Genomic DNA, 12,460 nt, shown 5'->3' on the forward strand with positions numbered 1-12,460 from the left:
CATTTCTACTGGCTCCTGCAGAGAAGCAGCCAAGGCTTGCCCGGTCCCTAAGGGCATGGGGAGCACACCAAGGCCAACCTGCCAGCCCACAGCTGCTCACTGAGCTTTAGGTGGCCACCCTGACTCTCCCACTTCAGTTTAATTTCAGTCTCCTGCCAGCAAGGGCATGTCCTGGCAATGGGGCTAATTTGGGATGGGAGAGCATGTCCTGTATGGCTTGTTCAGACACACAACTCCTCCACCATTGTGACCCTTGCCAGACAGCACATTGTCATGCACAATCTTACTCCTGGGCAGCAGAGTGGGGTTGAATGCTCCCTGTGGTGGCCTCCCATGTTGCTCAGCAGAGTGGAGCGTTACCCAGATTTTACCTGGAGCATTGCTTCATGTGGCAGAAAAGCACGAGATTAAAACCTGCATTGCAAAGTTTCTAAGTTTTCTTTAAACAACTTTTTCAAATTACCTGGCCAAAAATGTAAAGGATGCCAATGGTCCCCGCTATTTGACCTCCAAGGACAGTAGAAATCATGGAGTAGACTCCTCCACTTCCAATGCTGCACTTTTCACACACTCCAATTCCAGACAAGACTGTCACCAGGGCAACCAGGATGACAAAGGACACCAGAAACATCCCCATTACAATGCCAGTGTTTCCCTGGAATGAAAAAAAAATAATCAAATAAAGATCAATTCACACCAACTCTGTTGAGACAGAAAAAGGACCTACCTGCCTCTAGTCACTAGTGATGTGTGAATCAGGAGTCATTACAGATTAAAAGAAATGCACACAGGCACCTCTAGTTGTCTAATTAAGGTAACTGATTGCCAAGTTTACAGCTCCTATTAGCACCCCTTTGACGAAAACCTGTCTCAGCCTGGGGCTCAGCAGACTTTTACTTGAGCTGGTTCTGATCTGTCACAGAATCACACGGAATATGCTGAGTTGGAAGGGACCCACAAGGACCATCGTATCCAACTTTCAGCCCTGCACAAGACTTCTCCATGAATCACTGATTTTGTCCTCTAGTTTAAAAGGAATGAGGTCAAACAATGATTCAGCCACTATAGGCAAGGGATCACTGCCCATTTGCGTGGTTTAGAATGACATGCTTAAAAAAACCACAAAACACTTTATTAACAAAAAGTAGTTTCAAAATTGAACCCCTGGGATTTGCAACAGCTGATTTATTAACAGCACCAAGATCGTATTTTAATTTTTCAGAACATTTACCTCTGAAAGCTCTGATCCTCCCAAACAATGAGATCCCAAAGAATAAAATCCCGAAGGCAACACAGCATGGAAGATAAATAACAGTCTCATAAACCAGCGTGTGCCAGCCCTTATCTGAGGGACATACACAGAGTGACAGGTGGCTCTCGCCCTCCGTGGGCTCAGGGGAGTTTTGTGCACAGGATTCAGCCCCGCTGAAAAAAAAAACAGCCCTTCCTGCTTGCAGCAGAGGGAGGGCCCCGGGAGGAGCTGCTGCACCAGCCATGGTCTCAGTGTGGGGTATAGAGCAAAAGCCTCTGAACAAACACAGCTGCAGGTCCCTGTTGGCAGCGTTAAGGGCCAGCATAACCCCTTTTTGGGGGTGTTCAGTTTGCCATTTAGAGCTGTATTTTCAGAAGGAGAAAGTGCTTAACACCTCCAAAAGCATTTAAGGACCTCTTCTGAGCTCAGGATCCTGCCACCCTCCTACCCTCTCGCACACGGCTGTAATTTCTTTTCCAGGGTCAGAAGTTTTCCCTCATGCTCCAGCCCACCTTCCTCTGCTGACAAATCACTCAGACCAGTGCACAGCAATCAGAAATCTCCTCCAGTGCCCAGCGCGTCGTTAAAGTCTGGCTTCCCTTCCCTGCCTTTACTCATATTACAGGCCATGTCCACATCCCCCCTTTCCAACCTTGCTCCAGCAGTGCTCATCTTTGAGGTCACACTGGCCACGATGGGGTTTGTTTATCACCAGCACTAAAAGGCTGCCTCCCTGCTCTGGGGTCGGTTGAAATCCCAGATTTTTTTTCTTTTCTCTTTTTTTTGAAAAAAAAGAAACATCCAGGATGTTGCTATCATCATAAAATCCTATTTTGGTTCAGCATCCTGCTGCCTTTGACAGGGGTGTTATCTGGTCAGTGGGGAACAGAGCCAAGGTTTGCTATAAATGCAGCATAAACGCAGCTGTGGCTGGGTCAGCACCACAGCCCACTCCAACCCCATACTCCTTTTTAAAAGGACAATTTTTCTTTTTTTCAACTGCTTACCCTCAGGTTAAAGGGTTAATAAATCTGACATGCTTCAGTTAAAAAAAAAAAAAGGGCAAAAATATGCAAACATTCATGTAGCCTTGGGCTTTTCCAGAAAGTGCTGGTGGCACCAGGCTATGGCAGCAGTTAGTTAATGGGTAATCCAATGGTTTCCAAAGAAGAAAGGGTTAACATAAAGACCAGAGGAGGAAGGCTGGACTCACAGCAACAATAGCAAGCAGAGAAAGTGGGAAGAAAAAGCCCCCATTAAATGCTGATGCTTATTTATGCATGCGTGCCAGAAGGGGTTAGTGCACCAACTATCCTTGTCAACATTCAGGCAAGATTAGGGTCCCCTGCAACTGCAAAGCTGCAACAGCCCGGGCTCCAGCCCTGGAAATTTATAGCAAAAGCCTGACTCTGTGAACAGCTCAATGTATGACTGTCCTCTGCCAGGGGAGCTCTCTGCCAACCTCAGTTTCTCCTCCCTTCCCTTTCATGCTAACTTCCAGCTGGTTCAGTTTTTCTTTTATTTACTGGCTTTATTTTTATCTGTGTTTGGTCCAGCAATAACTTACTTTCAAAGGAGATGTGGAAGAAATAAAATCAGAAGGAAAAGGAAGGTAGAAAATCATCCCAACGTCTTCAACACAATGACTGCAGCTCCCCTCAACACCTCCAGAGCAGTAATTTTCAATACAAAGTGTCTTCCTGCTCCTTTTGGAAGGCGTTCACCATGCCTGTGACATTAACTCATGCCTGTGACATGAACTCTGCCTGAAGCTCAAATCCCATCCATCCCTGAGGGAGCTTTCCTTATTCTAGGAGGAAATTTTAAGGGACAATACAATGTTTTTCATCAGGAGGGGAGCAGAGACACTCTTCCAGGCTCTGACTCTCAGTGAGATATTCTGGATCCAGAACGAAATTCCCTTTGATAGTAATGACAATTTCAACTGACTGAGGACTCCCTGTTCAAGAAATCAGGGACTCAATCACTGACACATTTAGAAGAGATCTGCTCCAGTGGTGTTAGGAACAGGGCTGAGTACCTGGAACTACGGTAATACACTTCACCTGAAAAGTGGTTATTCTGTCTCGACAATACAACACAAGGATGTCTCTGTTCATTGTCAAGGTTGGTTGTTGTGTTTTAATTTTTCTTTCCAAAAGCTAAAATGGGAAACCACTTACAAAAACCACTTCAGCTTTATATTTTACCAGAACTTCTTGAAAAGCTACAAAATACCAGAGGGCATAAGCAATGTTTACAACAAACAGCCCAGAATCCAAAACACTTGGGTGGTGATGGATATATAAAGTAAGGAGGTGTGAAGAAAAATGTCTATTCAAACGTCCAACCAAGTCAGCACTCACTCACCACGAGCCATCCTGTCCTCAGGAAAAGAACTACTCCAAAAATGTTGATCATGCAGGAGGTGAAGACACCATCCCATGTTCCAAAAAGCACCGGCTCCCATACAAACAGCTGGATCTTCCACCAGGGCTTGGTCTGCATTTGAGATACCTAGAAGAAGCAAAGCCTTGGTTTTACCTCTCATGTTTTATGGGAAGACTGCAGAAGTGGTGCCACAGCCAGCCACCAACAGTGGGACAGCCACCAACAGCTGCTAAAGCAGCCCTTTGCTGCCAGCTGCCTCTAAGATAAAGGGGCAGTAGGGCTGTTGGGATCCCTGGGCCCTGAAAGAGAATGTTCCCTGCATTACCCTATTTATATTCTTGTAGGATAAGCAGCAACAGAGTCCCACTCAGGCTCAGTGAATTAACCCCATCACATGAACCAAAACCACCATTCAAGGGTCCTTTACAGAGCCTGCAGCTATACTGAGTTTCTCCTCCTGTCCCTCCCAAACACTCCACCAAGGAAAGCGGGGTCCTTGGTGCATGGGAGAAGTCTCTTACAGGAGATGACAAACCAGGTAGGACCAGCTGGGACCAACAGAGTAGATTAAGATGGTCTTCCCATCACAGTCATCTCTGATAAGGTCACTTTGTTTCTAGAGGAGACACTCTGGTACTTTGGGGGCACAGTGAATTTCAGAATTGCTGGAACTGAGACCTGAAACTCCAGGGAAATGACAGTTTTCCTATGGCAACTGCTCCCTCCTGACCTTTGAAAATCAAGTCCACTCTTTCTCTTTGTAAATAATACACCTCAGATTTACATATCAAAACAAAGGGCAGTGTCATTACTTTGGTCCTGTTCACTTCCCACAGAGGTGACCAGGAGGAGTGCAGAGACCATGCAGATGGAAATTTGGGAAAGGAAATGCCTCTCTGACATACCTGCTGTGCTTCCTCATGGAAGAGCTCTTGGACATAACCCTCACTTTGGGGAGCATTCAGGCTGAACATCATATCCTTCGCGTTGCCTCTGCCTGCCCAATGCACAGCTCCAACACAACCACAGGCGAGGCTGATCCAAGTGGAAGGTCAGCTATTCCTCTCGGTCAAATTCCTGCAGTGCTGGATCCTCCATTGTAAAAGATTCATGGTTTTATTGCACTTTACTGTGAAAGCAGGAAAGACAGAAGACATGACTGCTGCTCTCTCTGTCTGCCAAAGCACAAGGTCATTACCCACAGGGAATCGACAGCGGTTCACAGCAGATGCTGAACTACAGAGTGACACCACAGCAAACAGAGAGCGATGCTCCCCCAGCACCTCCCAAGGCCTGCTCCTGGCACAGGCTCCACCACTAGTCCTACATTTAACAACCCTTGGTGGCCTTTCCTGAATCTGTCCACACCCCTGGTGTCCCCAGCATCCTGTAGCACTTCGCTGTGTGTTGCCTGCAAAATGCATTTCCTCTCCTTGGTTTTCAAGCTGGTGCCTGGTAATTTCATTGCATGGCCCCATGCTCCAGTGACAGAGGACACATGGATTATTTACTTCCCAGCACCACCAATCACTTCACAGCCTTGATCACATCCCCTCCAGCTGTACCTTTTGCAGACTAGGGTCCTGCCAATGTAACCTCGCCCCTGAGAAATGAGTTACCTCACTCTGCCCCTCTCCCAGCATGATGCAGAGATGAAACTGGAGCAGTGGAAGGCATTCACCACCACAGACTCACACTCTGCATTCCTGATGCTCTCAGCTATCCCCTGTACTGATGTACAGGAGCCTTTTTTCAGTCATACCCACCCTTGGAGCTACAGTCTTGTCTGCAATGACCCAAATTCAGACTCCTAACTGTCACAGGCAGACTCTGGCAGAAACAATACCATATATGTAACCAAGAAAGCAGCATCAGGCTTTATTTCAGGGGTAATTAAAGCCATCTTCACAGAAGGGGAAAGCTAGCACAAGCATTTCTCTGCCTTGAAATTCCTGGTTCCTTCTCTTATCAGGTTGTCTTTAAAATTAAGTTCTCTGTACAAATGTAGAGAGGTACATTTGTACACCTCCCTCCAGCTGGCTGCAAGTCTTAACTTCCCCCAAATTTTCTTGTGAGGGCCATCAACAAGCCACCCACAGCCTCCCTCACCAGTTGTCAACAGAGCCTTTTTGGCCATTCCTCATTAGAGCTACACCATGCCTAGGCAAGACAAAGAGGGCTGCAGCCAGAGGGGAGCAAGCTCCATGACTGTGGAGAGGGAAGTTTGTCTGGATCATTGGCTCTCCTGGGGATGGTAAGTTTCCTGGCCAGTTGAGCTCACATGCTTAAAAGAACCAACCATGATCACAGAAGGCTTGTACCAATGGCTGGGCACCTTACCTGAGATCAGAGACCAAATTAATTATGGGCACAGTGTAGGAACCTCTGACTCCTCAAGCTTGCAAACTGTGGAGACAAAGCAACCCACAGAAATGTGCTTTTCTTATTGCACAGGGACAGAGACACACAGACATGGCTTTGTGTCACTCAAGATTTCTGTATCAGTCTGAATCCCAGCTCCCAGATCAGCACTTTCACCATCCTGCCCTTATTATCCTACTTTGAAATACCCAGTAGTAAATACCCAAAGCAGACGCTGCTCCACCACTGTGTTTCAGCTGCAGAAGGTCTCCTACAGCTGGGGTACAATGGTCAGCACAGGAGGTTTTTCTTCGCCCTGCCCACGTGGCCAGTTAAGCAGCATCAAATCTGTAAGAGTTCATTGATTCCCTGCTGCTTCCTCCACATTTTTTGAAGCAAATAACCCCTCACAATATCACAAATGGTTGCTGTTACAGGGAGATTGGGGCTTCAAGCAGGGCAAAAGCAGCAGGAGCAGATAAACTCCAAAGAAACAAAGCTTGTGTTTTTATGCAAATAGCCACAATAATAAAAAGTGGAAGAAAATACACAACGTGAAAAAAGATTACAACTGAATAGCCATATTCTCCTAAGATTCCCCAGTGCAGCCCTTCCTCAATAGAGACTTCACTCAGTAAAGCATTCACTGGGGCCATCCAAACTCCAGTCTGCCACAGCAGTCCTGTCTGGATGTAGGAAAACAGGGAGGCTGCAGCCTTGCAGCCCCTTGCTCTCCTAAACCACTCCACCAAGGGACCCCAGGAGGACATGGCTCTGATCCCTTGCAGTGGCTCAGAGTGGCTGAAGCCACTCACTCAGCATGCCCAGTGTTCAACCACGTGTAGGTGTGATACACCCTATTACCCACCTGAAACTTGCAAAATACAAAAAGAAGGGCTGCACGCAGGGATTTCAGACCTGAAGCACACCTTGCAAGACATTTTACCTTCCAAGACATTTTACCTTCCTAGACATTTAAATCCCTTACCCCACCATTTCCTTCCTTTTTCTCTGCACTAACACCATCTCCTGCCCTGTGGTCTGGAGCCCTCTCTGCTCAGCCCTGCTCCTGCTCACCTTGGTGTAAGATCTTTCTCCTCCACAATCTCAGGAAATTGCCTCTCCGCTATTGCTCCTCTGTGGCATTTCCAACTGCTTGAAATCTTTTTACTCAATTCTGTAATTATTTACATCCCTCCACAATGCATGGATCCATTCATCCCTACGAGGCAACCGAAGCAAACACAGGAGGGGGTACAAAGCACAGAAGCGAGAGCTGAACAAACACGCCAGGACGGCCGCTGCACACGCAGCCACAACCCGATCCATGCAACATGCACGTATTTTTTGCAATTTAGGGTCTGCAAGTGAAAAGTCCTTGGGGCAGGAGCCCCCCTAATGCCCCATGCAGTACTCTCCCAGCGCAGCGTGGTTCCTAAGCTGCTGCACAGCACAGCGATGTTTTTGTGCGCTATTATCTATCCAGGTCACCAACCCTGAGGAAGCTTTTTCTGCTATACACACCAGCAGGCCAAATAAACCAAACAGGCACAATTTAATATAAGTGAGCCTCTAGCTTTGGAGATAATTGATGTTATTTTTCCTAAAGTTCCTGCCAAATACACTTACCAGTCTATAAATTAAAGACGAATGGCTGTTTTAATCTTTCCATACCATTTAGCATTCAAGAGAGCAGAAGAGCATTAGCAAACCTTGCAAAAACATTACAAAGGCTCATCTCCTTTCCCTGCAACACTTCTATATTTAATTACAAACCCAGATTCCTATAGATCAAATTTCTGTGCCCTCCACATCCTTTCAAAGCACTATTTTATTAATCATCACATTAAAGCTATTTCTGAGCTAAGCGTCGCTGCTCTGAGCTACTCAACAGCTGGCTGATTTTTAAGAGGAAAGGTTAACGCCTTCCCAAGCACAACTGCGTGTGGTCCCACGACCTCCGAAGGCTCTGTCCTTGCCAGAGGAGGTAATTCCAAAGCCTCCCTCCCTCAAGGGACCCAGCAGCCAACAGCACTTTAGTTTTAATAAATCCCCCTAACTCTTCTCCAGGTCAAGTTCTTAAAAACACCTAATTTAGGCGACTCTTAGGAAGGCGGGAAGTAGAGGGAAATAAAGCGGCTACCAGTGCAACGAAGGTAACGCCGTACAGAGCAGCTCTTGGCTATTCCCAGTTACTCATTTACTGCACCAGCTCGTTATGTTTTCACATATCTTTGTAGTGTAACGAAGGCTGTGGAACACCAGAGGTGGGGAAACAAGCCCAGGCTCTCCCCAGCAACTTCAATTTCCCGGTGTGGCCGGACGGCTTCGGTTTTGCAGAGGGTGCGGCGTTGCCAACACCTCCCTGCCAAGGGCTGCGGCCGCCGCCGCCGCACCGTGCTGCCCACCCTGCCCGGAGAGCGCTCCAACTACCTGTTCCCTCTTCTTTTTTTTTTTTTTATTTTTCTTTAAGGTTTTTCGCCTTCCCCCATTTTCCCCCCTTTTCTTTTGTCTTCCCCCCTCTTTTCTGTACCTTTTTCTTTTGTCCTTTTTTTTAACCTTTTTTCCTCTTTTTATTTTTTTACCTTTTTATTTTAAGAGTTTTTTAAACACCCCCTCCTTTCATTTGCCTTTTTTTTTTTCTTTTGCCTTTTTTTGGGCCCCTTTTGCACCTTCCTCCCCCACCCCCCCATGGCTTTGATTCTTTAGCTTATCTTTCCCCCGTTTACCTCCCCGCCACCCCGCGCCGCCTCCGCCCCGACGGAGCCGCCGCAACGCCGCGGCCGGAGGGACCAGCGGGCAAAGCACCACCTGCGCCGTCCCCATCGCTCAGGTTTGTGCCCCCCTGGCCCGGGGGTGTCCCCGCCGCCCCGGCCCCACTCACCTGGCGGCTCCCGGACCCTCCCTCCCTCCTTCCCTCGGCCGCCGCCCCCGGCCCGCGCTCCCGCGGCGCCGCCTCCCGCCGGGGCGGCCCCGGGCGCTGCCACGTCTGCCCGGGCACCGCGCCCGCCCCCGCATCTGCATCTGCCTGGCTCGGGCAGGTCCCACCCGGGCCCGTGGGACACACGCCGGGTGCTGCTTCCCGGAGCGCCGAGACCCCGCAGCGCCCGCGGCGGCGGCACGAGCATGGCAGGGTGTGGGAAACCACTGAGGGTTTAGGAGCAGACTTCCACTAAATCTGCAATTCTCAGGAGTGTGGTAAAAAATAAAAATAAAAAATAAATAACCAAATTGATACAGCTGCTCGGCTGCGACAGGAGGAAACGCTTGGCCACAGGGAAAGGGGGCTCCGATTCCGCACATCTCAGTCTCGAAAGGAACTCGCTCCAGCGTAACTTCTCAGCCCTCGGTTGCCAAGAAATTCTGTGACCCTGCATAGGCAAAACTCCATCTGAATTTAAGGTACGAATTTTGGACAGTCTCACTGTTAACAGGATCAAATCTAGAGCCAGCCACCCTTCTTTAGAGCTCATGCAGCATTCACGGATTTCATTTACTTCTAAAATGTTTTAGGGTCATTTTAATTTTCAATAAAGTACCCACAAAAGACATCCATGTAGCCTAGTGAACCCATTTTGATTTTCCAGAGTGTCCTGCAGGGCAAAGTGTAAACAAGCCTTCACTCTTGGATGGAAACAGCATGGACAAGCAAGTGGCAGAAAATGAAAGGAAGAGTTCAGAGGAGACAGATGACTTCTCAAAGGAGGATGAAGCCTGAGGAAATCATAGAATCACAGAATGGTTTGGGTTCAAGGGGATTTTAAAGATCACCCAGTTCCAATCCCCCTGCCATGGGCAGGGACACCTTCCACTATCCCAGGTTGCTCAGAGCTGCATCCACCTGGCCTTGAACACTTCCAGGGTTGGGGCATCCACAGCTTCTCCGGGCAACCTGTGCCAGTGTCTCACCACCCTCACAGTAAAGAATTTCTTTCTCATATCTAATCTAAACCTGCCCTCCTTCAGTTTGAATCCGTTCCCCCTTGTCCTGTCACTACATGCTCTTGTAAATAATTTCTCTTCATCTTTCTTGTCGGCTCCCTTCAGGTACTGTAAGGCTGCAATTAGGTCACCCCTAAGCCTCCTTCCCAGGCTGAACAATCCCAACTCTATGGGTATCTCCCCAGGATATTCCATTCCTGGAATATTTCGAAAGCTCTCCTTCAGCTCCCTTTTTACACTCTGTACAACTACCAGGGAACAGGTTCAATCAGATTCTCCTATCTTGAGGGCCAGTGCAAAATCTGAAATAAGTATGTTCGATTTGTTGCAGAACTGATGAAGAATCACTAATTCCCTGAGGACCAAGCCTTGTCACCTGCCTGCAGGAATACTTGCCCCTACACACATGTGCACACAAGGCAAGTGCTAAAGAAGTTTCTTGGGCCAGTTGCCATGGCCACTCCCCACTGCTGAACACTTCTTTGGGAAATCCTGCCTCCTCACTGGAAAGAACTACAGCTGAATTTCAGCAAAAGGTATTTTCAAGGACCACATTGACACATTAAAATCACCAAGCACTGCTGCTAAGAAGCACTTTCAGAAGTGGCCAGTGTTGATCTCTGCTCCTATTTAAGTCATGGCAATTTTCAACATTTTCCTTCTTGGCAAGAGAATCCTTCCAAGAGAATGAGCATTCCTTCAGCAGGGCTGTGTGTGTTTTGGAGGAGCACACTGCTTTTCCATACTCAGCACGTGAAGAAAACTATAACTGGCATAAACTGTCCCATCTCCAAGGGCAATCAACCAGTGGCAGTCACATGCACAGCAGTTTGCTTCCTTTAAAGAACAGATTTTGAAAATAACAAGGTAGCACAAAGGCAAGAGAAGTGGCTCCAACTTAGCTTACTTGTAATGAATATGTGATGATGTGGAATGGTATAAATTCCCTCAGTGCTCAGGATGGCTGCATGACTCACAGCTGGCTCAGCCACCAGCATCTTCCTGTAGGCCTTCCTCTGCACTGCTTCAGGGTCTACACCACCTTCCAGGAAAACCATCACAAATCATTTGAGAAAGTTTTTTAGAAGTCCCAGATAAAATTCTCTCTCATTATGCTGAGTACCTTAGCTCTATTGGGAATAAAAGGGGGGGGAAATGAAACTAAAAGTTAAAATTGTTTTATCAAAGTCCAATTCTTGAGTGCTTTCAGGGCTATCAATGGACACTGCGAGTTCCACAGACCAACTGGAATCCTTTCCCTCAAGTTACATAGGTCCTCAGGACTGGTAGATGGACCATCCAAAGACTGGCAGACCTGTGTTATCAGACATCCTGAACTGTGATTTGAGAAGACTTTCCATAGTCCATATAGTGTCGGTGGAAATTTGTCCAGGGAATGGAGTCTGGAGATGGATATAAGAGATTAAGGAGGGTGCCAAAAGGTTATGTGGGATAAAACCAGTATGGAAACACCACAGAGGTGTCAAAGATACAAACATGGTCCACAGAAACAGGGAAAGTAGCAGCACAGAGGCTGGTCAGCAAGAGATGTGAATTTGAAACATCCACAGGTCTGAGCCATCCTATGAAATGTGGAAAGGATTGATTCTTAGTAGGATAGAGGTTAATTACCACCTACCTCATCACCATCTTCAGCTGCCAGGCATACATGTCTTACAACACAGCAAACTGCAATTTCCATGTACACAGCACAGACTGTGAATAAACTACACAATTTAGCTAATCACATTGCTTAATGACCTACAAACCCTAGATCAACAGTAAAACACGCTGTGACATGTAGAGTATGTTCCTAGACTAAATGAAGAGCCAGCCTTTTTCAAGTTCATTCATCGTTGCAAACTGTATAAAACTTAGCCTTTCAAATGGATTTTGACCTGATGTTGCTCAGTGTGTGTAACAGCACTTATCAATATAGTACCTGACCATCACTACAACATTCTTGTTTCAATTCCTTAAAATGGATTTTCAGGAAACAACTCTGTGAGAGCCGACACTGCCAAAGCGCATTTCCACACCCACTGTGGGGACTCGCACTGTCCTTAGGGCTCATTTTCAACTGGCTGCAACATCCATCACTGTAGCTATGTGTTTGACTAGGAGACTGATCAATCATCCTGTTCGCTTTGATTTGACACCTTCCTTTAAGGTAACAAATGTTGTTTTAAAGAAAATCCCCCTTTCTGAGTCCTGGTTTGCACGAAAAGATAATTTTGTCCCACTGGCATCCTTGTGCTTGCTTATCCGTCTTTCTGAGCTGTAACTTTCCTAGGTTGTTCTGTCTATAATTAGCTTTGTAACAAAGATGATTTCAGGAACTGGCAAGAGAAATGGAAGAAAACACAGGACTTGAGAGAAAACAAATAAGTCATCCTTTCAGCTTCTGATGTCATCCTCTGCTTTGTTCTTACACAGCACTGCGTGGTCGAGATTACCTCGCAATTACCCTGAACATTCCCAGCACTCACAGTCGTTGCTTTATCGTCTCTCATG

General features: G+C 47.1%; 1 protein-coding gene across 2 annotated transcripts in view; it reads right to left on the reverse strand.

The window, feature by feature from the left end:
- The window catches only part of SLC12A8 (solute carrier family 12 member 8), a 50,129-nt gene extending 41,200 nt beyond the window's left edge, over nucleotides 1–8,929 (reverse strand). For both annotated transcript variants that reach the window (XR_003533555.1, XM_027679027.1), the window contains exons 1-4: nucleotides 8,889–8,929; nucleotides 4,549–4,772; nucleotides 3,623–3,769; nucleotides 464–655 (exon numbers count right to left, since the gene is read on the reverse strand). Coding sequence is in view for 1 of the 2 variants with exons in the window: in XM_027679027.1 (XP_027534828.1) it covers nucleotides 464–655; nucleotides 3,623–3,769; nucleotides 4,549–4,620 (411 nt within the window). In the remaining variant the exon portion in view is untranslated. The remainder of the gene's footprint in view (nucleotides 1–463; nucleotides 656–3,622; nucleotides 3,770–4,548; nucleotides 4,773–8,888) is intronic.
- Between the last annotated feature and the right edge of the window lie 3,531 nt (nucleotides 8,930–12,460).

This window comes from Neopelma chrysocephalum, unplaced genomic scaffold, assembly GCF_003984885.1.
Source record: "Neopelma chrysocephalum unplaced genomic scaffold, ASM398488v2 Primary Assembly neopelma1_44, whole genome shotgun sequence".
Lineage (NCBI taxonomy): Eukaryota > Metazoa > Chordata > Aves > Passeriformes > Pipridae > Neopelma > Neopelma chrysocephalum.